At 33.6% G+C, this 24,602-nt stretch overlaps 1 protein-coding gene and 1 non-coding gene across 2 annotated transcripts; one reads left to right on the top strand and one right to left on the bottom strand.

Moving 5' to 3' along the window:
* The first annotated feature begins 17,038 nt into the window (after window positions 1-17,038).
* TRNAE-UUC (transfer RNA glutamic acid (anticodon UUC)) lies at window positions 17,039-17,110 on the top strand. The gene has a single exon. It is a non-coding gene; the product is annotated as a tRNA-Glu (tRNA).
* Window positions 17,111-18,638: 1,528 nt separating this feature from the next.
* LOC131640283 (soluble inorganic pyrophosphatase-like) lies at window positions 18,639-22,265 on the bottom strand. The gene is made up of 8 exons (XM_058910696.1): window positions 21,983-22,265; window positions 21,795-21,823; window positions 21,214-21,279; window positions 20,544-20,651; window positions 20,380-20,445; window positions 19,303-19,423; window positions 19,038-19,119; window positions 18,639-18,914 (listed from the first exon to the last, which is right to left on the bottom strand). The coding sequence occupies exons 1-8, from the start codon at window positions 22,125-22,127 to the stop codon at window positions 18,872-18,874; spliced, it is 660 nt and encodes a 219-aa protein (XP_058766679.1). The 5' UTR covers window positions 22,128-22,265; the 3' UTR covers window positions 18,639-18,871.
* Window positions 22,266-24,602: the final 2,337 nt, after the last annotated feature.

Here is a 24,602-nt window from a genome sequence, read left to right as displayed (position 1 = left end):
AGGGATAATGCATATTCGATTTGGTTTCAAAAAAAGGATCTTTAAGACTTCTTAGGAAACTAGGATTTGATACGATTTGATTTGTTCCTATTTTGTGTGAAGATCTTGTAGCTGATTAAAAAAGGAGGAGATTTGATTTGTTGTAAGAGTCGAAGCTCATGCCGCAAGAGTCTATAAAAAAGAACTTGCTAAACCTAGAATAGTAAGCATTCACAACAACAACTACTGGGTGCTAAATAAAGGTTTTGGTTTCGAGAGTCTTTTAAGGTTTTTAGTGTTTTTGTTTGTATCTCACTCATGTATCTTATGATATATTGAGGTAGAATAATTGTTCTCACTCTTGAAGCTTTTAAACAAAAGAGTTAAGTATTGTTCTTCGTTGGAGCTTTTAAGCAAGATCAAATATTGTTTATTGGAAGTGTAGTATTCTATTTGGTTATTTGGTACAAATGTTGGGACTCTGATTGTTTTTATCACTGAGGTGATTGTGGAAAGTGAGAGAGGGTTATCGTATCTAGGAGGTTCCTATGTAGAAATTACATAGAAGTAGTGATTAGGTGATAAGTTGTAAACTGTGACTCTTTAGGCTTTGAATTAATATTATTATAGCGGATTTCCTTCCTGGGTTGGTAGCCCTCTGAGTAGGTGAGTTGCACTAAAATGGGTTAACAATTGATTGTATTCTTTTACCTCCTGCAATTTAATTATGCATAATTTCTATTTGGTAAAAGTGTTTTCTGTCAACAGGTGATGTTATAACATCTGTCCTGACATTATGATTTATAGGGGTGTGCATGGTTGGTTATTTTTAAAAACCAAACCATAACCATTTTAAAACCATTTAAATGGTTTGTATTTATAACCATAACCTTGTTTCAATAAAAATTGGTTATAAAATCGATTATAAATTTGGTTATAATTATATAATTTTTTTTAAATCCAATTTTAAAAATATTTTTATTTTAAAAATTAAAATATTTATAATTGAATTAAAATATTTAGATTACTTTTGAATTTTAGATAATAACCGGATTATAACCGAATCCAAAAATAATTTAATCAGTTAATAATCATTTAATTATATTCAGATTATATAGATGGATAATCAACCTATTAATTATTAAACCGATTAATAACTATTTAATTATATCCAAATATTTAAAATAAATTTAAGTTAATTATATTCAAATATTTAAAATAAATTTAAGTTATGAATTTGAGCCTCCGGATATTTTGTACCTTAATTTGTATTGAGAGAATTGTTATGCTACTGCCAAAATTTCACTATATAATAGATATAAATTATGAGTTTTTAGTGAAAAACTCTGAATTATTAAGTAACTTATCTATCGACATTTTTTTACTAAAGAACCAAGTGCTAGTATGCTTCATAGGAATAGACACTAAAAAAAGAACTTCAAACAGTAATTTTTGGAAGAAAAAAATGGTTTATGATTAAAAAAACTTTAAAATAAGGTTTTTTCTTTAGCCACCTCCCTATGGGGGTCACCCCCAGCAAAAAACCCAAATTACCCCTGCTTCGGAAATGAACTTCCGAAGCACTCTTTTTTTAAAAAATTTCCACAATTCGGAAGTGCATCTCCGAAAACACCTTTGTTCAGATTTTGGGGGGTTTCGGAAATGAACTTCCGAATTATGCAGAAACTGGTTTTTTTTTTATGTTTTTCACAGTCTCGTATTTTTAATTAAAGGAAATCGGAAAATAAAATAAATGACATATAAACAGAAAAAACTAATATGATAAAAAAAGTAATATATACAAGCCGATCCAAATCCAAATAAAAATAGTGTGCTAAAGATACAATCCGAAAACAAAAAATAAATAAACCCGACCACTACTGGGTGTGCCTAACCCTCTCACCCTGGGCCCTCCTCTGCCGCCTGTATGCCGCCGCACGGCCCGCATCAGTGACGATCATCTCCATCACGGCGACTGCCTCTGGACCGCCCTGATGAACGACACCTCGATCCAAAGCGTCCCGCCCAAGCATCTCTATCCGCTGGTAGATCGGCAGGAGATCAATGGCGTGGTCATCCTCGGCCTGCTGGTTCTCAAGGATCTCCTCGTGTGCTGGCCTAGGAGCGCCGGGAGCGTCGGGTGTCAGCAGAGGATGAGACACCCGGTAGAACCATGTGACGTACCCCTCCACACTGTGCCAGTCCTGGGTGACCCGCATGAGACGGTACTCCTCCGGTACCACATGATGCTCCCAATCGTCCCACATGGTAGTGAGCTGCACTTTGGTCACTGTGTCGGGAGCAGCCTCGAAGGGTGACCTGGGTATCATCTGCACGAATCCGAACTGCCGCATGCACCGCTCAGGGAGATACCGGACCATGATGGTAGTCCTGCATGCCAACCAGCCAGAATATAGAGATATGCCGTCAAAGGGGACAATCTGAGTGTAGTCGCTGAACGGCCTCCAGATGATGTCGTCGTGCATCGTGCGGTCCAGGTACCCACGGTATGATCCCACCGCATTGTTCCCCCTCTGGAGAACGTATCTGGCGGACCTGGGCATGGCGTCAACGTACGCAGGATCGATGTGGAAACCGTGGATGCGGGAGAAGTAGGAGATGATCCAGCTCTGAAACATAAATAAATACGAAACATAAGTAAATACGAAACACAAATACGACACATAAATAAATAAGAAACATAAATAAATACGAAACAATTAAAATGAAACGTACCGTGAGTAGTGTGCAGGATCCAACCAACTGCCTCGTCCTCCAGTTGGAGGCCTCATTCAGCTTCTGGTAGAGGTATGCCAGAGTAGCTGCCCCCCAGTTCCACTAGTGAACGGTAGGTCCATGAAGTAGCGGAGGTAGGTCACGTCGACGTACCTTGCACTCTTGTCCACAAAGCATGCAGCGCCTACCACATGCATGTACCAGCACCGGAGAGCGCAGCCGCAGTGATACTGTGTGAATAGATCGTCACCCGCCTCCTCAGCCTCGGCTGCCGCGTCCAAGTGGTGCTCGAAATAAGCGCTCAGTGTGGTGAACCGGATATGAGGCCCAGATGTCGTGATGCACTCATAGTCAGCAGCTTCGGGCTCCATGCCCAAATAGAGCGCCATCCACTGACTGGCTTCGACCCTCTGGATCCGGGTGTGGGCCAACAGCGGACCCCTGATCGGCAGGTGGAGAAGACACTGCACGTCATGCAAGGTGATCATCATCTCCCCAACCGGCAAGTGGAAAGAAGACGTCTCCTTGTGTCAGCGCTCCACAAAAGCCCCCTGCATGCCGTGGCTGATGGTGGTGTACCCCGTCATGCAGAGCCCGCTAAGCCCTGAACCTCGCACCGCGTCGTTAAACCACTCAGCTGCTGGTTTAAACAGACTGAAAATCTTCCGGGCGTGGTTCACCATTTTCAAAGGATCTCTCTCCTGTTACAAAAAAAATAAATAAAAGCATATGTTAAATAGACCGTTAAGAAAATATCGAATAAACATCTAAATTATAAACGGTTAAATTAAAAAAATACCTCTCCCTCCCAGATACGCCGAGCGACGTGATCGCGGTAGGATATCAGCACGGAAGTGTCAAAGGGCCCTCCCGGGTAGCTGTCCTCCTGCTCATCCTCCTCCCCGGATGGAGGGTCAACATCCGGTACCCCCTCCGGCTCGTGGTATGCCACTGCCACCTCCTCCTCCTGCTCCTCCTCCTCCTCCTCCTCTCGCTAGCGGGAAGAAGATACCCGACCCAGCCGACTCTTAGATCCAGATGAAGAGGTACCCTCTCCCACGTCCACGGGAACTCGCACGCGGCGTCCCCGGTCCTGCCCCCGTCCCTGGGTCGACGCCAGCTGCGCCGCCGCCCGCTCGCGTCTAGCCAACGCAGTCTGGGACTCTCTACCCTGTCTGATGCGTGCTGGTTGGTTGCCTGACATGTTCCTGTAAACAATTGAAATCGATTAATATGCGAGACAAAAGAAAAACCAAAAAAGATTGCACTTCTGATACAGTTCGAAAGTTCATTTCCGAAAACTGTGATGGAGGTGTTTTCGGAAATGAACTTCCGAAACACCCCTGCGCAGAACTTCTCTGCAACCTCCAATGGCAAACCCCAAAATCAAACTTCAAAACTACTTTTATGCCTACTAAACAACCTAATATCAGTACCAACCTATCTTAATGTATATTTTTCAATTTCTAAACACCCTAATAGAGTTTATTCAAATGGATCTAAAAATTGAAATAAAATGCTAAACTTACCAATTAGTGTTTGAGATTATTTAGGTTGAGATTGGAAGAAGACTTGGGCAATCTATTTGACTTCACACTTGCTTGTTGCAGAAATTTTGGAAGAGGATGATTTTGGAAGAAGATTAGGGTAAATGAATGGGGGAGGGGGCTGTTTTGCTTAATCTGCAAAACGCGCAGTATTTCGGAAATGAACTTCCGAAATACTGTTTTCGAAAATGAATTTCCGAAATAAGACAATTTTTTCAAAAAAAAATGCGCTTTCGGAGATGCATCTCCGAAAACACCTTTTCCTTGCATTTCGGAGATGCATTTCCGAAGTCAGGGATAATTTGGGTTTTTCGCTGGAGGTGGGCTAGAAAGTTGGAAGGTGGCCAAAGAAATTTCCTAAAATAATAATGAAATGGCACTCTCATTAAAAATTAATCAAGTTACTTTCATTTGAAGCTACCCAACAGGATTTTAAAATCTTCACCAATCGATTGCAATTATTGCAAGACGGTGTCCGTTCACTTTTGCTCAAAATTCTTTGCACATCTGGATTTATATAATAAAAAATACTGAAACATATTAGTCTGTATTATGGATTTGAAATTTTCAGAAATTAATATTTAAATTTTCAATGACGTTCAAATAAGTATTTTTATCATGTAGTACGTGTGTAAAGGGAATAAGGGATCTTATGTATGTCCTATGAAACAAAACCAAGTCTAGTACACTTTTGTTTGAAAGGACAGGGACAAAATAAGGCGATGCCTCTAATTAAAGTTAAAGATGATTCGGTATGTACTCTCTTTCCTATATAAACTGATCTTTCAACTAGGAAATTTTCTATTAGGGTGGACATAGCTTCGGGTCGGTTAAAGTTCAGGTCCAAAACTCTAAATTGGCCCAACTCTCGGCTGAGATAAATTGGCTCAATTCTGTTCAGCTCAGCCTTCAGGTATTTTGGTTCGTTTTTTTATTGGTTTCAGAGATCAGTTTTTTAGGGTTTATTAATAATTTGGGTCCAATCCTTTTTTTAAGGAATTTCTCATTCCACCGGGTGGTGATGAAAATCACCTCTGAAAATCTCAAAATACTTTTCGGAGATGCATTTTCGAAAGCAGCACAAAATATGTATTTTCGAAAATGCATCTCTAAAGGCATCATTTATAAGTTTTAAAGGTATTTCGGAAATACATCTCCGAAATAACCGACGACAGTTTTTTTATAGAAAATTATCAAAATCAAGTTTTGATACAGATAATAAAAATGCGAATGAAATAAAAATGCAAACGATAATAAACGATAAGCACAACGATAACAAACGATTATATGTTGTTCTTAAAATAGTAAAATATTATACATAAATTGTTCCAGAAAGAAAAAAAAACATAGCCTACTGCATATGCCTAATCCTCACTCTCTGACCCCTCATCTGCCTCTTGTATCCCACCGCAATTGCTGTCTCGCTAACCCCCCCTCCCCATGCTGGCCACCACCTCAGGTCCGCCCCTCTCAATATTCCCTAAGTTCAGAGTCTCCTTCTCAATCGCATGTATCCGCTACAAGATCGACAAGACATCGGTGACATGGTCATCCTCGGCCTTCTGGTTCTCCAAAATCTCCTCATGAGCTGGCCTAGGTGGACGGCCTAGGTGGACTTCCGGGAGCATCTGGTGTCATGTTAGGGTGTGATACTATGTAGAACCATGTCATGTATCCCTCTACACAATGTCAATTGTTGGATGCCTATATCATCCGATAGTCATGTGGCACCAAATGCTACTCCCAATCATCAAAGATCTCATCGAGATCCCGAAGAACAATGGTGTCGGGAGCAGCCTAAGATGGAGATATGGGTATGATTTGGATATAGCCAAACTGTCGCATGCATCATTCTGGCAGATACCTGACCATGATGTTGGTCCCACATGCCAGACACCCAGAGTACAAAGAGATGAAGTCGAACGAGATAACCTCTTTGTGAACCTCGAACAACGTCCATAGGATGTCATCATGAACTGTCCGATCGATACACCCGGAACGAAAACACAACATGATTCCATCTATGGGGGAGATACATGGCAGCCCTAGGCATAACCTCTGTATAATCAAGATCAAGAGCATATCCATGGATGCGGTGGAAGTGAGAAATGATCCAACCCATAAATGACTAATAAGAAGCATATAAGCAAAAAATATTAATAGTAAAATAATTTAATAGTGGAAATGAAAGGTATCGTCAGCAGCGTGCAAGAGCTTGTAAGTTGCCTCGTCCTCCAGTTAGAGGCCTTATTTAGCTTTTGGCATAGGTATACCAAACAGCCGGGCACCCAGTTCCACTCACCCATAACAACCAAATACATAAAGTACCAGAGGTATGTTACATCCAAGTAGGTGGAACTTTTGTCTACAAAAAGGGATGTGCCAATCATGTACATAATCATGTACATGAAGTAACACCTCAAAGCACACTGACGGTGGTACTGAACAAAAAACTTGTCGCCCCCGGTCTCGAAATTAGCTGCCACAATAAGGTGGTAGTTAAAAAAGTCCTTCAAGAATGAGAACTCCTCTGTGCCCCATTGATCGAGGAACACTACTCAACTGATATTTCCGGTTGAGCTGCCAAATACTCAACCATCCACTCTGAAATTCTGGAGTTTAGATCTCAGATGTCCTAAGAGATGTCGAGATAATGATCTCTAAACAACACACAATGACAAGGTATATAAACGTGCAGTGCAGAAACTTAAAAGAACACAAGTAATTATTCACCTAGTTTGGTATATAATAATATCTACTATGGAGGCTACCAAGTCAGGGATAAGTCCATTATGATAGTATCAGTTTGAAGTATTATGCAAACAACTTCTAGTTCACACGTAAACAACCTCCGGTTTACTGCCTTCTCGCCTAATCACTACCTGTGCTATACTTCTAACTAATACTCACCTTGGTATGAGACCCTTCTCAATCCTCCCCCAATCACAATTGTGATAATCGGTTACAATACTTTAGAAGACACACTTCCAAGACACAGTCACTCAATGCTTAAAAGCTTATGAATGAACACAGAGCTTACAACTCAATGAAAACGTCCAACTCTTCTTTCAAGATGATATTAAAGAGTCTCACAATACAAAAGACTGCATAAACCCTAACACAAACTACAATGTAAGTTCCACGAAATAGCTAGGCTTGTTGCTTGCTATTTAAAACAATCTTCTGAACTGGATTTGGGATTCAAACCGCAGCAGGGCACTCTAGAAAATACTCCAAAATCTTCTCCATGAAGATAGGGCTTCAATCATTAGTTTCCTAAATATTCTCCATATTTAGAAACTAATCAAATATCTTGAAAACAAAGACAATCTCTTATCCCTAAATCAAGCGCCACATAGGATTGTATAATATTTCAAAATATTTTCCACCTGTAAATAAAAACAGACTTCAATAGATCCAACTGTACTCTAACCGTCACGATGTCAGATGATCCTGCATAAGACATCTATGTTAACATGTCTCTTCGGTTGAAGTGGATAGAACATCTTGTTCAACATGTTCCCATAAGTTATTTTACCAAACATAATGCCAACCAAAATATAGAGAGTTAACACACTCAATGGCAACATCACGAATGATGCGGGAGTGGTTAAGGAGTCTCCCGTGGATAGGAAGGTGTAACAGACAGACAACGTCATCCAGAGTGATCGTCATCTCTCCAACTGGAAAGTGGAAAAACGATGTCTCCTTGTGCCATATCTCTATGGATGTCCCCTGCATTTTGTAGTTAATGGTGTTGTAACCGGAACAACAAAGTCCTGAAAGTCCGGAGGCAATAATGGCATCACTGAACCAATTTGCAACGGGATGATGCAGAGTGAATATTTTGCGAGCGTGGTTTAGGGTCTTAAGTACAGGCCGCTCTTGTAAAATAAAAATTAATATCAAGATAGAGGTATAATACAAAAGTGTAGTAAAAAAAGTAAAACTGTAATTAAAAAGTGTAATAAAAAATATACCTTTTCACTGGAAACATGTCGGGAGACATGATCGAAGTAATATATCAAGAGGGAGGTGTCAGAGGGCCCTCCTGAGTAAGCCGGGGTAACATGCACGGGTACCGACACACGAACCTCCTAAGGTGCAGGAACACAAACCTCATTGTGTGGAGTAACATGTACCTCTTCCAATGCCTCCTTGGATGAGGAAGCACGAGATAGATGAATCCTAGGAGTAGAAGCCGGTGATCCCTCCACTTTCTCTTGCAGTACCCGACGATGTTCGCGAACCTTCGTAGCCTGCTCAGCTCTCTCACGTTGATCAAAAGCGGTCTGGGTTGGTGTAACGCCCCGGATTTAATTAATTATTTAATTAAATTGATCGAGGATGTATTCATTGGAATTAGTTGAAGTCGAGGTTTATCGGTATTATTCTAAAGGCGTAATTTGGATTAATATGTTAATTTGAGCAGTTAAGTTTATGGTCGGATTAATTAGTCGGAGAAATACAATTGCGAGTTAGTATTGTTAAAGTTATGTATTGATGGTAAATGTGGAATATTATTGGAAATAATATTCGGTTATGTTGTGCGATTATTTATTTACGTGTATTATTCGGATTAATTGAGTAATTAAAGAGATATTATGAATTGGGCCTAAGTGAAACAAATATAGAATATGAGGTTGGATTGTGGGTTACGCCCAATTAAGAAAATAAGGATAGTAGTAGAGTTAGGGTTTTAGAGATAAAACCTCATAACTCATTTTGTGGAAAAGAAGAGAAAGAAGAGAAAGAAGAGAAAGAAGAGAAAGAAGAGAGGAAGAGAAGAAAGTTATGGCATGACGAGAGGGATGACTCCATTGAAGTGAATCTTTTGCTAAGGTAAGGGTGGGGTTCTTACTCTCTAAGGGTTGGCATGATGATGTGTATGGTGGGTTAGATTGTATGTTACTCTCCATGGAAGTTGTGTGTAGAGATGTTAGGGTTTATGAACAAATGTTTGATTGATGATTTGAAATGTGCTTAATTGATGTTATGATGTTAGAAGATCCATAATAGGTGTTGTAATTGTGTTTATAACATGTATTTTGTGGTTATTCGTGATGATTGGTGTTTTCCAGCTTGATTGAGTTGAGTTTAGGGGTTTTAGGATGAAATTCGTATGCTGTTTTCGTGTTTTGGGGGTTTCTGAAATCGCCAGTTCGCGCCGCGAACCTCTGTTGGCGCCGCGAACTGCTTGGCAGAAACCTAGGAATTTTTGAATTCGCTCAGTTCGCGCCGCGAACCCTGTTTTGCAGAACTTTTTCTAAACTTTGAAATGATGTAACTTTTGATCCGTAACTCTGTTTTAGGCGCCGTTCAAAGCGTTGGAAAGCTAACGTAATGAACTATACCATGATGCGATAAAATGATCCATATGATATAGTTTCCTATTATGTTTATTAGGATTAAATGATGAACTATGTTGTGTTAACAAATGAAGTATGCTCTTTGTGATGAATTGACATAATTGTGTTGTAGTATAACTTGACGTATGTTTTCTTATGATGATACAATGTTATTGAGATGATGATAAGTACCTTCCTTATGATGAATGAGATAATGATGTATGTGATGATATGCATGATTAACAAAGATGTTGTATGCTATATGCGATCAATTGTGCGTATTTGATATGTATGAGTCGACGAAGATGCCATGCGATGACTTAACAATATATATGAGATTGAATATAACGTATTATGATGATTACTTGAATTAAGGAATATGATGAATGTGTTGTTGTTGTTGTAACATGTTGATGTTTGTTGTTGTTGTGCAATATAACGAATTGTTATTGTTATAACATGATGAATTGTTTGTTGTAACATATTGGTGTTCATTGTTGTTGTGCAATATGTTGAATTGTTATTGTTGCTATGACATGATGAATTTGTCGTTATTATGTAGACCCTATGGTCACTATTGATAAGTTGTATTATGTTGATAAGAATGAAGTTGAATAGATGTTGTATGTCGATATGATGTGAGGATGTGATTGAAATGTGGTTATGTTGTTTAAGTTGATTATGTCGTTCAAGTTGATTATGTCGTTTAAGTTGATTAAGTGGTTTAAGTTGTGTTTGTGGATGTGCATCATTTGAGTCACATCCATTGCATTGTTTGAGACGGCCATTGTGGCAATTGTTTGAGACGGCCCTTGTGGCAATTGTTTGAGACGGCCCAATGGCAAAACTGTTTGAGACGGGAGTTTTACTCCAATGGTACCACATGCATATGCATAAGTTTGAGTCACACTCGAGTCGCATTTGAATGGTATTTGAATTGTGTTTAGATTGTTGAGATGACGAGGTGTTTGTTGTGACGTGATAATGATATGTTTGTTGTGATGTATTTGATATCATACTTGTATATTTGAACATGTGATTAATGACATCGTTTCCGTTTTGAAAGTTGTATTATATTGATAAGTTGTTTTATGGTGAAACTTGTTGTGAGATGTTTTGTGATGCGAAGTGATGAAATTATGTATGATCTATATCTCCTATATTATTTATCATGCATTCCTTTATATTGTAAGATATCTCACCCCTTTGCTGATATTTCCCCTACCATGGGAAATGGGCAGGTACTCAAGATTAGTCGTGGATGTCCGAGGTTATCTATGTGAAGTCTTTATGTTGCTTTATGGCAAGTCGAGTTGGTGTCCATTGCTCTGATACGTAGCACTCGGGGGGGATTAGTTGTTATTATATGATTATTGTATTCCATGATGACATTTGTGTTAAGTTGAATTGAAAGGTGTTTATAAGTTTAAGTTGTAAGTGGTGAATGAAGTTTTGTTCCGAATGCTATGTATCTTTATTAAATGCAATATAAGTATGTTTGTTTGGTTAAGTCGAATTATGACATCCCATTGTTTGATGAAGATTTTTAAATGCACTATGATTTTTGCTTATAATTGTGGGGTAGATTTGGGGTGTTACAGTTGGCCTGCCGAGTCTCACTTTATCCGGGTTGTCAGATATTTTTCCTGAAAGAAATAATGATAAAAACAGGTAAGGTTTGAAAAACTAAAAAAATAACTGTCATTATTTCAAAGATGCATCTCTGAAACCCTTCAGAGGTGTTTTCGGAGATGCACATCTAAAAATACACGCGAACTTCATTTTTGAAGCTTCAACTACAGTCACCCAATAAATCCATTTTTACATTATTTAAACTACAAACAACCAACATTAAACTATATCAATTAACTATAAATGATTATATATATATATATATATATATATATATGTATATATATATATATATATGTATATATATATATATATATGTATATATATATATATATATGTATATATATATATATATATATATATATATATATATATATATATATATATATATATATGTATATATATATATATATATGTATAGATATATATATATATATATACATATATATATATATATACACATATATATATATATATACATATATATATATATATATATATATATATATGTATATATATATATATATGTATATATATATATATATGTATATATATATATATATATATATATATATATATATATATATATATATATATATATATATATATATATATATATATATATATATATATATATATATATATATATAGACACACACACAAATAGAAAAAAAAATTAAAAACTTACTCAATGTGTAGAAATTTGTTGAATGGTGTGACACAGAGTTGTAATGAATATAGTAATATTTATGGAAATAGATGGAAATGAAGTTTGGAAGTGTATATTTGGTAGTTGCAATGAATGAGTTTTTTCGTTTGAGTTTTGAAGAACACACACATAATGAGGGTGCTTCTGTCGTGAGTTTGGTTATTTAGCCTAATTCGGAGATGTATCTCCGAAAAACCCAAAATTTAAAAAGTTAGTTTATTCGGAGATGCATATCCGAAACACCTATAAGTTTGAAAAAAAGTAAATTCGGAGATGCATCTCCAAAAACACCTATAAAAAACGAAATGTGGTGCATTTGGAGATGTATCTCCGAATTAGGGAAGTAAAAAAGGAATTGTGCCAAAGGCGCCTAAGAAGGTATAGGGGTGGAATGAGAAATTCCCTTTTTATTACGTATTGTGTCAATGTGACAATTTTAAAAATGTTCAAATACTTTTTTTTTTACGTATATACTTTTCTTTTTGGTTTATTATAAGATGAACTTAATATTGCCTTCTTTTTTTTTTAAAATTTACTTGTTATGAAATGTTTAATTGTTTTTATATAAAAAAATTGAATAATTTAAAGTCATTCATCACTTCAAATATGTATAAAATATGAATTAATTAGAACACATTCATTCATCAATTTAAAACTGAACTACATTCAATAACATCAACACAACCTAAAAGAGTTTTATTAAAATAAAACTCAATACTTCCAAGAACTATAAAATATAAGGTTTTAACCCTATAAAATATTTGTTAATTCGCTTTGAGATAATAATATGATAGAAACTCAACAGGTACATAGTTCATCAACAGGTAAATATAAGGGTATTCGATAATTAGTCATAATCTAGTTTTGCAATCTTGAATCACTTCTTTTTAATTTCTTGCTTAGAAACACTTTTTTGAACACTCCCCCTCATTTAATTACTAAATTTCGCAATTAATTATCTTTTTAAAATTCGATCCTCATGGAGACGAATATTTTATTATTACTTCAATATTATTGATACATTTGTCGAGAGGTCATCATCTATCTATAGGGGTCTTAATGCAAATGACATAAGATGCCTCACTCCTATCCTTCATATCAAAGTTTTTAGAGAGAAATTGTTTCACCTCATGTAGTAAACCCTTATCATCGGTTGCAAATAGTATATCATCCTCATACAAAATACGAAAAAACAAATCTTACTTCCACTGACCTTCTAGTATATGTATTGGTCCATGGGATTTTCAAGAAGTCCAAATGAATGCATTATTCCATGTTATTTAAGATATCATTGACAAGAAGATTTTTTTAAGCCATATATGCTAAAAGTAGTAGATGTATATATTATGATTGTATATTTAATTTAATTTTGTATAAGTAATGAAAGTAGTATAAGTGTATATTATTATTGTATATTTAATATAACTTATATTTTTAATTTAACTTCTCATTGTGTAGAGAAAATTTGAGTTTGATCCTCCAATAAATGACTTAATATAAGAAGTGATAAAATCTGAGTTGAATAAAAAGTGGAGGCAATAGAAGGGTGATCTAAAGGTAATGACATATGATCTAAGTAAAACACAAGAAAAAGTTATATTAATATTACCTGATTATAGGGTTGACAAAGATCAATATTGTGAGTAAGTTCATTATTGGTTCTCCGATGATGAACAAGTAAGTTATGCATATCATAAGTAATACATTGAAATGTTTATTATTTTTTACTATATATATAAATTGTATATCAATTGCAGAAAATAAGTAAAATTAATAGGTGATGCGTTCGCAAGTGCACGGAAATATCGAATTAATATAAAAGATTGTCAAACCACATAGACCAATGTCAACCTAATGTAATATATTGTCGCTTTCTAAGTCTAAGGCTATGAATATTTGTTTAAAGGGAAACAAATACCAAAACAGAATTTACAAATAAAGATTAAACCAGCATTATTATCGAGTCCCGTCGGAAACGATGGTCCTCACATACTGGACTCTAAACTATTTAGAACGCATTAAAGATAACGATTGCGACGAAAAACAACATGGTAACAAAAACACCAATAACAATAATTATAAAGCAATAAATATGAACTTGAAAAAGACATAAATAAATAAATTGGAATGCTTTCACTAATGACAACAAGATTAATGATCCAAGAGTTAATTTGTAGGCCTAATACTAATGGTGTGGTAGTTCCTCGATGTGAGAAACTACCACTTTTACAATGGTAATTTCTGCCTAAAACTACGGACAACGCTTCCGCGCATAAACTTGGATATCGTGAAAATGTGATTCCAAGGTCTATTTATATGAGAGATTTTGTTTTCTAACTTCCATATATCATGTGTGAGTAGTGGAGAAAGTAGGAGAAACCTCCAAAGTAATGTTGTTAGTGGGCGGTTACTTTTCTAAACTGTACACAAATGGGGACCGCCACCAAGCCACGACAAACACTATGGACCAGAAACTTGGTTTTCTGCTCTTTTTTCTTCCCTTTTGCTCCTTTTCTGATTTTCTTGCATGGATGCTCTATAATCGAAAAGTACCTGAAACAAGAACATAATACCATAGAAAAAAAAATAAAATATACTAAATAACATGTGAATTGGGTCGAAATATACGATACATTTCCGCGTTATCAATAGGCAAAATCATGCCAAGTTTGAAGATGTCCATTACATGGATACAAAAAGTCTACTAAAACTTATTGATGAAAAGGACTGTTTATTTTTGTTGTACTTTTTATAGGGTGAATTGTATTTAAAAAACAATTAACATATAACTTGTATGTTTGATTTTAGATGAAAAAAGGGCAAAGGAGTATTGCCTGATCGTCAATAGATTTACGTCAAAACTCACACTTGTAAAGATGAATCAATTGTCAATGAAAAGGCTGCAAAATTTATTGTAAGTTTTGCTTATATGAAAATGAGTGAGAATCATTGAAACTTTGGGTTGCTGATTGAAACTGAGTTAACATGATTGAACTTAGGTTTTCTTATTGAATAATTTTTTAAGCAAGATTCCAATAAGTATTTGGTTTATCACGTTTGTATGGTGCATTATGTTTATAGAGGAAAAACATAATGTAGTTCCACTTTGTTTAATATGGCGCATTCTCTTTGTATTACTTTGATGTGTGGGTCTTTGAGTTTGACCCACCATTAGGTTTTTATAGAAGAGATGTAGTTTTAGTTGGTTGATATGTTGTTTATATATGAATTTGATTCCGAGAAAGAGTACGAGGGAAAGTGTACTAAGTATTTGAGTGTGATTCCTACGCATATTCTTAGAGAAGAGAATTATCATGCATATTAGTTATCTAAAAAGGGATAACTAATACCAACAAAGAAATTTCAGTCTCTCCCTTTTTGATGTTTGGTAAATTTTGAGATATTTTATTCCTCAGAGCATCTTAGGCTCTCGTGCATTCAACACTCATGCACACAAAATTAATGTTATAATCTCAGAAACTTTTCTCCCTTTGACAAAATAAAAAAAAAAGAGGGCAAAAAAGGCTAAAAATGTAACATACAACGGTAAAAACCAACAGACATGCATACATATTTGTGCATATTAGATAGACACTTAACAATGCAATACATAATTTCAAAAGAAGAAAATATCGACAAAAGCACCAAACAAAACATGTGGAAGTAAAAAGACTAGTTGAAACACCAAAAGTTAAAAGCAATTAAAGTTAAAAAAGTTAACTACATGAAATGAATTGTAATAAGGTGGTTGGGTAGCAAATTGGGGGTCTGCATCAGAGAGGTAGGGATCATAAAGGCCATTAGAAGTAAGCTTTTTCACTGAGAAACACTGACCGCATGACAGATTGACTTAGTTGTTGACGGAATCAAATCGAGATGTCATCAGAGCTATCATACAATATTCTCGCAACTTAGCAGCAACTTTAATATGCTATTCTCTTAGTCTGGAAGCAGCCTCAAAGCGATATTCTTTCATCTGAGTATCAACAATCAATTTGGCCACATAAAAATTTATATACTATTTGACCGAAGGGTCCAACCTTTCTTTAACACCAGCAGCATGAACAACTTCTTCTTCTTTGTCAACAACAACCATTGGAGGGGCATACTTCCGAGCAATATATCCTACCTTTTATGGGCTAAAGAAGTGGAGAGCATTGCTTGCGTTATGGAGCACATGAGGGATTTAGATTCTAACATGTATAAAGTGAATGCCTTTACCCAATTTTCGAACTGTGTATTTATAGATGTGAACATCTGATAGAAGAGTTCATGGAGAGACTAATTCTCATACCTACAAAATCGACTACAAGTCTCTAGGTTCTAACTCCTATGGGAATGACTGGGATGAGTCTACTTTTATGTTGGAAGTGTGATCAGTTCAACAAATGCTTCAGTTATCTATGAGGAAATATCGGTCAACTAGCTTACAACGTGGCTTGACACATTCTACCACGAGATACAACATAGAATAATTAGATCAAACATGATCAACATGACCTCGCCATTTTCTATCCAAATATTCATCATATTATTTAAGAGTTAGAGAGTTCATGAACCGAGCCAATTAAACTTTGATAGAAGATATCTCAGTTCACAACAAATTTAAATTAATATATTTTCTATAATAGAGACTGAAATAAAATAATAATCAATACCTAACTAATAAAAAAAGAAAAATAGAGAATACATTTTTTATTAGATGTATGTAGTATTTGAAATTTAAAATGATGATAACGAGAAAGGTGAAGGCAATTGGGTCCATATGTCGTCTACTTTATATTCATTCAATCACGGCTACCAACCCTGTATTTCTAGACTCCTTAATAATACTCCTACTCAATTTTTTTCTTTAATCATATAAATACTCATCATTACTACTATGAAAAAAGTTCAATCAATATAAATTTTTATTATTCTTATAACTAGATGTTAAAAATTGTATTAATCAATATGGTTGCTGCATGCCTAGTTGTCAATTACATTATTGTTTATAAAAATTAACGTATTTAAATTAATCTACCAAACTCAATATTTATGCGTTCAATATAATTTATAAAATTAAATATCAAATTGATTTCACAGCTTCCATTGTCGTCCAGCGGTTAGGATATCTGGCTTTCACCCAGGAGACCCGGGTTCGATTCCCGGCAATGGAATCTTTTTCCCTTTTTTTTCCTAATAATGTTATATAATGCTAAGAAAAAAAGGTGATACTAGTACTATTTAGCTTGTAATTAACAAAGAAAAGAAAAGAGAAAGCATGCATGTCATGATCAATCTAGTTTCATAAAAAATATAATGATATGATTGTTGTGTTTTAGTAGACAAAAGCGTGTTTAAGAAGTCTCTTAGTAAGATTACAATCATGATGATCGTGTAGCTAAAGCAAAATCGTTTGCAAAATCACAACTACTAATAATGAAGAATTCAATTAGTATATGCTAGAAATATTTTCAATCATTTTTAATGTAAATACTTGTGAAATTATTTTCATAAATAATAGGACATGGCATCACACTTTTATTTCATACGTCTACATTTTTCCAATGTGATGATACTACACCAATTTATATTATAAAAATATGGTCATGCTAACGAGTGCCCCAGGGATACTGGTTAAGGATTCCAAATATAAAAAATATTCTATAAATAAATAAAATATTTTAGTTTACAATGCATTGAATACAAGTAGTTTTAAGAAAACATACCTTTTATTTCTTAGAAAAATCAATTATTTCCATTTTCATTACATTGAATACAAGTCTTTAATAAACTAAACATAAATCCTTAACCAGTGCCCCTGGGGCACTCGTTAGCATTTCTCATAAAAATAATATTATAAAAAATTTAAGAGTTAAGTGTCAAAAATTTATTAAAATCAAAGAAAATTTTAAAGGTTAATTGGTTATATTACCAATTAATACGGTTCTTACATTTGATTACAATTTTTTACAAAATTTGTATTAAAATTTATTAACAGATCAATCTACATTGAATTCTTTATTTTCATTCTTCTGATGCCTGTGTAAGAACCTATAGATTAAACTTATAATGTAAGAACCTATAGATTAAACTTATAATTGAAATGTCAAATATTTGCCACAATATCTGCCTTTTACAATCAACTATTCATTCTGTCTTAAATCTGTTGGTTGAGAAAATAAGTAAATACAGTTAATTAAAAAAGAGAAAAAAATTACCATGAATCCATGTCCTCAATCAATTGACATTACTCATTGGTTCACAAGCTTAACACTTGCTATCATGGACTGCAATGTGTTGTCTGGAGCAATTTGTTGTTGTGTAATAAACTATGTTTCAACCTTGTTGTTATGTAATGCCCTCTACTCTTTTCATTGTCCATATCTGTGTTGTTTTGTATCCTACTATGTGAAATGGTTTGAATTGCCTTAAAATTTTCATTATAATGTTTTTAAAATGACTACTTGCACACGATAGAGTTTATAAAACTTCCAAAATCATATTTTTCTTTTTAAACATGAATTAATTTTAACTGTAATCTGCCATGTGAATTGTATTGAACACCATAAAAAGGTCACATGATGTATGGAACAAGATGCATGCACTAAGGTAAAGAATAAGAAAACTCCCACTAAAGATGCAGCTTAACCAAATGTGAGCTTTCATTTATCCTTTCAAAGTCTATGTAAACTTTATTCAAAATGAAAGCAATCACCAAGACCATTAATAATTTCCCTTACTGCAAAGAAAAATAATGTATTGCAATCAAATCCAACCATCCTGTGGAGGGGAAAATTTTAAAACAAGGGAAAGTGCTTATTATTTGAATTGTAGCGCGATAGCATGACAAACAGATCAAAGTAATGATCTTCATAGACAATTTACAAATATATTTGAATATGTCATTGTAATTTGCTAATCAGTTACCAAAAAAGTCACTTCCTTAAATTTCCGACTACATAAGCAGCATAGAGGTCCCTGCAAAAATGGAAAGGGAAAAAAAATCATGTATGAAATCTAAATGAATCATTTGATCTCCAATGGAAAAAGTAAAAACAGTCACAATTTGCTCTAGAGGACTGTAAAGGACAGTTAGCTTACATGGAGTGTGCGATAGCCTGAACAGCAGATTCAGCTGGTAGAAAGTCTTCAACATTGACTATTTTATTCTCATTCTTCTTGTCTAGTGTGGAAAGTTAAGGATATAGGACATCAATTTGGGATGCTTTTCTCACTAGCAGAAAAAGATACAAGATTTATATTTCATTCAGGTAAGCATTTAAAGGATCACAGTGAAACGAATCATCTATGAATGTATCGTAAAAAATTATCAGCTCTGCATATTAAGATTCAAATAACAGGATACAGTCCTCAAAGAATCTTCTAATTTCGGCAAGCCTGTGTGGAGGAAGCTCCTTGATGTCCTTGTAGTGGCGGAACTCGGGGTCATCAGCACAAACTGCTATGATCTTGTCATCCTTCTCTCCCTGTGCCAGAATTCAGTGGGAGGAAAAGTTAAAGCATATCATTTCATTCACTTATCTCTCTAGCACATTGCTAGAGTATAAAACAACAATGCAATTCATTTATTTTCATCTAACAGCATAGCAAGCTTCTAGAATAGTATTTGGTTTATGATATTAGAGTTTCTATGACTAAGTGGACAAATGCATTTAACTAGTTTCCTTGCACCATTTTCTTTTTTCTCATTGGTCCATTGAAATATACTCTACTCGTATCCCAATCATATTACTCCCAAGATAAAATTGCACAAGGGATTAAAATGTTAATGGTGATAAATTGATAGATATGGTAAGGTTTATGTGAGGAAAAGACAAAAAGGGAAGGGGAGAGAATAGAATCTTTACTAGATTGTGCTGCACATGGGAATTACAGCTGGCAGCCTGTGAGTGGAGAATAAATCCTAGGATTCAGTATTTATGATTGGTTCAACAATCATTAGGGTAGGCAGAAATTGAGTAGTACACTCCACATGGGAGAGAATAGGCCTCTCTAAGTGCCTTTTATCTTTCTTCTTTCTGTTTTCTGCATTTTACTACTGCTTGTTAGCTATTTTGATTGATTGTATGCTAGATCCCATTTGAACTCTAGCTTTCCTGCTTTCAATAATCAGTCTATTTCCATATCTACTGTGTTCTCTTTATTTTTCTGCACTTAGATACTAAATTGATCCTATCATAAATTTCATTATTGCATATAGCTAAGGCATGGTAATCATCATTTAAATTCATAGGAAACCAGTTTGAGTTAACATTTAATTCAATAGCATATATGCAACCAAATCCTCAAGCACATAAAATGGTTTACGAGTAATCAAAATTTCAGTTTTAAAAGGGATCACTTATAATATTTTTTTCATTCTCCCAAACAAAACCATACACACAGGTGTGTGCGAGTGTGTGCAGTATGGAACAAATTTTACCTGGTCAATCATGGGCATCAACCCAATAGCACGGGCACGGAGGAAACAACCAGGTATCACAGGCTCCTATTCAAAATACCAGTCCCATTTAAATACAGTTGTAATTTCACAGTAAACAGCTATTTCTGTAAAATACCTTGAATAAGTTCTTTTAGAATTGTTACCTGCATCAGAACCAGGACATCCAAGGGATCTTCATCTTCACAGAGGGTTCTTGGAATAAAACCATAGTTATGTGGGTAGACAACTGATGAGTAAAGAATACGATCAACCTATGTAATTCCATCATTTGTTTGTTACACTTCAGAACAAAGAAACACAAATTTCACAGCTAAAAACCAAATCATTATCTACATGAAACAGGACACATGAGCAGACACAACACTCATACACATCAATAATGCTTTAAGAAAATGAGAGTGATTGAATGTAACTACATGTGTTGGTGTTGTGTCAGCAGCCAGACAAGCGTTAGTTTGAAGTGTGCTATTTAATTCAATAATGCATAATATACTAAAAATCCGACCGCTTTGCAACGCAAACATTATTAGCAATCTTACTCCTAAAGACTTAGACATGTAATATACAGAGCAAAGGCAAATGAGCCGTCACAACTATGGAGAATTTAGTTTGAGATTGATAGAGTTTGAAGCCATTTAAACGTAAAAGATGACAATAGCACCAGGACAAAAATTGTAAAAATGCTAAATTACAATGCAATTCCCTTAAAACAAACAGCCTTTACATTTTGCCATTAAACCAAGCATATTGTTGGTTGGAAGCAGATGAATTTAACAAATGAAAGGATATAAGAGGGAAGAATGAGAATGACACCTTTATAAGTCCACTTTTCTTGTCCAGTTCATACTTAACCTTGCTCCCTTTGCCAATTTCAACCACCTGCAATAGTAAATATCCCTTTACTTGTTAGAAGTGTAAATGAATTCTAGTGATATCGCCTCATTTATCACTGCGCATGATCTCAAAAAATAAAATTGAGTTTTCTATTAGCATCATATCCTTGTTAAGGCTTGTTTTAGTTGCATCCACTACAAGTATACAAACACTGCATGATTGATAAATAACCATCAAATACTCTAACACATATGAGAGCCCTAAATTTTCTTCCCTAAGCTATTATACATAATATTTATCCCATCATAGCAAATAAGGGAATTTCAAAAATAATTAACAATTAAGATCTATGAAGCACGGACACTCCAAACACGATTTTGACACCGACATGTCAACACAAGTAATAATTTTAAAAATAAATAAATTAAACTTAATCGTAAATTTCAGACACCGACCCTGACACAATTTCGGTCCTACAAAAATCACAATACATTTTTTCCAGACAAAATTATTTTTCATTTTTCGACAGTAATAATAAATAAATAATAAATAAAACTTACACAATTGAAAACTGATGGAGCTCCTGGCCCTGTATTCACAAAAATTAAAAGCATTAGGTTATCTCGATAGTCTCAAAGCTCAAAACTAATCAGAGATTCATGAAGCACTATAAATAAATTAAAAAATAATTAAATTATACAGTTAAAATAAAATTGCAGATGTATAAAAAAAAGAAAAAGAGATGAACCAATTTCTAAGTCATGCCATGGATGAGCAGCCGCATCTTTTTTATCTGCCATTGAAGAAAGTATCCTTTCATTGAGCGCAAAAACCGGAGGCGAATCAGAAGGAATAGTCGATTTTGAATCTTGATCGTTGCCGTTGCTAGCCATATTCTGAGGTAATGACTATAGAAACATGCAAAATGGAAGAGAGTGTTTTTAGAGTGATGAATGAAGTGGTAAACAATGATTAATTAAGAAGATGAAGAAGTTGAATCGGGGTTGAGAATTTGTGAGGTGGGTGCGACTGATAGGTACGTTAGTGAGATACCGTGGAGTGGTGGAATGGCACGTGTGAGTGTCTGGGTGGGACCTATTTGCTTTTTCTTTTCTTTTTCTTTTTTACGTTAAGATATTTTCTGCTCACTCACTGAGTCACTCAAATAACATCATGAAAGAATATTTATCTAGATTCTAGAATACTTTACGTCAAATGAATTTAGACCATTCAGGTAGTGCCATATGAACATCACAATACCTATCTATACACAAGGGAGATTTCATCCCCAAGGTGTGGAGTATGGACATTGTTACCAAAAAAAAAAATCTTATGTATTTCAGCCATTTTTTTTATATACCTCTCAGAATCGCATTTTCGAATGAACATTTAAAAAAAAATAAAAAATTTCGAATGGCTACATCCGAAAATATCACTTTTTAGAAGAAAAAAATTGAATTTGGATATATACATCCGAAATAACTCAATTTTTATTCTTGAAATTTTTCGGATATGCATATCCGAAAAAAACTCAGTAATTATAGTATAATTAATTGTATTAATTAAAATATATAATTAAACATATACTATTTTAATCAAAATATCTATTTAATGTAATAAAGCAAAAAAAATATTAATTATTTTATAATATAATATATATAGTAACATTTAATTGATCAACAAATTTATCAATGACATATTTGAAATATTAATATTGTTTTATTTTACGATGTATTTTTGGTTTTTGTTTGAATTTACGGTTTATCATCTTTATTTTATTTAGTTTGTGTTTTAATTTGTGTGTTTATATATATATATATATATATATATATATATATATATATATATATATATATATATATATATATATATATATATATATATATATATATATATATATATATATATATATATATATATATATATATATATATTTGATCGATTAATTTACCAATGACATATTAAAATATTAATATTATTTTATTTTACGATGTATTTTTGGTTGAATGTACGGTTTATCATCTTTATTTTAATTTGTGTGTTAATAAAATTTGATACGTAAAATTTAGAATATTGGGATATTTCGGATATCAATATCCCAAATTTTGGGAAAGATTTTTTCGGAGAAACATCTCCTCCGAAAAAACACACATTTTAAATTCAAAGTTTAAATTGGAAAATAAATACTTTCAGAGATGCATATCCGAAAACACCCAAAAATAGATGTTTTCGGAGATACATCTCCGAAATAATTGAAAACGTAAAAATAGGTGATTTCAGAGATACATCTCTGAAATGAAAGAGTATTTTGAGGTTTTTAGCAGAGGTCCTCACCCCATAGGAGTCTACAAAGAGATTGTCAAATTAAAGAGTATTTTGAGGTTTTTAGTAGAGGTCTTCACCCCATAGGAGTCTATAAAGAAATTGTCACATTTTATAGTTGATGGAAAGGAGATTCCATTAAGGATGCCTATTCAGCTCATAAACAAACGGAAAATAGTGTTGTAATATAAACTTGTAACAAACTCGTGCATACGCACAGGTTCTGGTTTGATACACGCATTTGTTTACATAATATATTTATTTTAAATCAAAATAAAATTTGAATCAAAATTTTTGGATCATATATACCATTTTTCGTAAATATTTAGATCAACAATAAATTTTTCCCGTATACAAATATTATTTATGTTTAGGTATCATTTAGAAAAATATCTGAATCAATAGTAAATTTTTCGTTTATAAAAATATTTAAATTAATAATAGATATTTTCCCTTATACCATTTTTTAATCAAAATTTTTTAGATCGCAAATACCATTTTTCATATATAAAAATATTTAGATCATTAATAAATTTTTCCCATATAAAAATATTATTTATATTTATGTATCGCTTACAAAAATATCTAAATCAATTGTAAATTTTCGTATATAAAAATATTTAAATCAATAATAGTTTTTCTTTCCGTATACCTTTTTTCAATAAATTTTTTTTTATCATAAATATCATTTTTCATATATAAAAATATTTAGATCATTAATATATTTTTCTCATATACAAATATTATTTATGTTTAGGTATCATTTACAAAAATATCTGAATCAATTATAAATTATAGTATATAACAATATTTAGACAAATAATTTTTTTTCCGTATATCTTTTTTGAATAAAATTTATTTGGATCATAAATAACATTTTTCATATATAAAAATATTTAGATCATTAATATATTTTTCTAATATACATATATTATTTATATCAATAATAGTTTTTTTTCCCGTATACCTTTTTTGAATAAATTTTTTTGGATTATAAATATCATTTTTCGTGTATATATATATATATATATATATATATATATATA

Source organism: Vicia villosa, linkage group LG1, assembly GCF_029867415.1.
Source record: "Vicia villosa cultivar HV-30 ecotype Madison, WI linkage group LG1, Vvil1.0, whole genome shotgun sequence".
NCBI lineage: Eukaryota > Viridiplantae > Streptophyta > Magnoliopsida > Fabales > Fabaceae > Vicia > Vicia villosa.
Note: the sequence above shows the minus strand (reverse complement) of the source record. Positions and strands in the feature narration are given on the sequence as shown.

Bases quoted from the DNA above. Each gene is read 5' to 3' on its own strand.
- LOC131640283 (XM_058910696.1), bottom strand. From the start codon at position 22,127: ATGGCTAGCAACGGCAACGATCAAGATTCAAAATCGACTATTCCTTCT. The intron at 21,280-21,794 runs GTAAGTTTTATT...TTACTATTGCAG, and splicing joins CTCCATCAGTTTTCAATTGT to GTGGTTGAAATTGGCAAAGG. The intron at 19,424-20,379 runs GTAAAATTTGTT...ATTCTGGCACAG, and splicing joins TGATGCCCATGATTGACCAG to GGAGAGAAGGATGACAAGAT.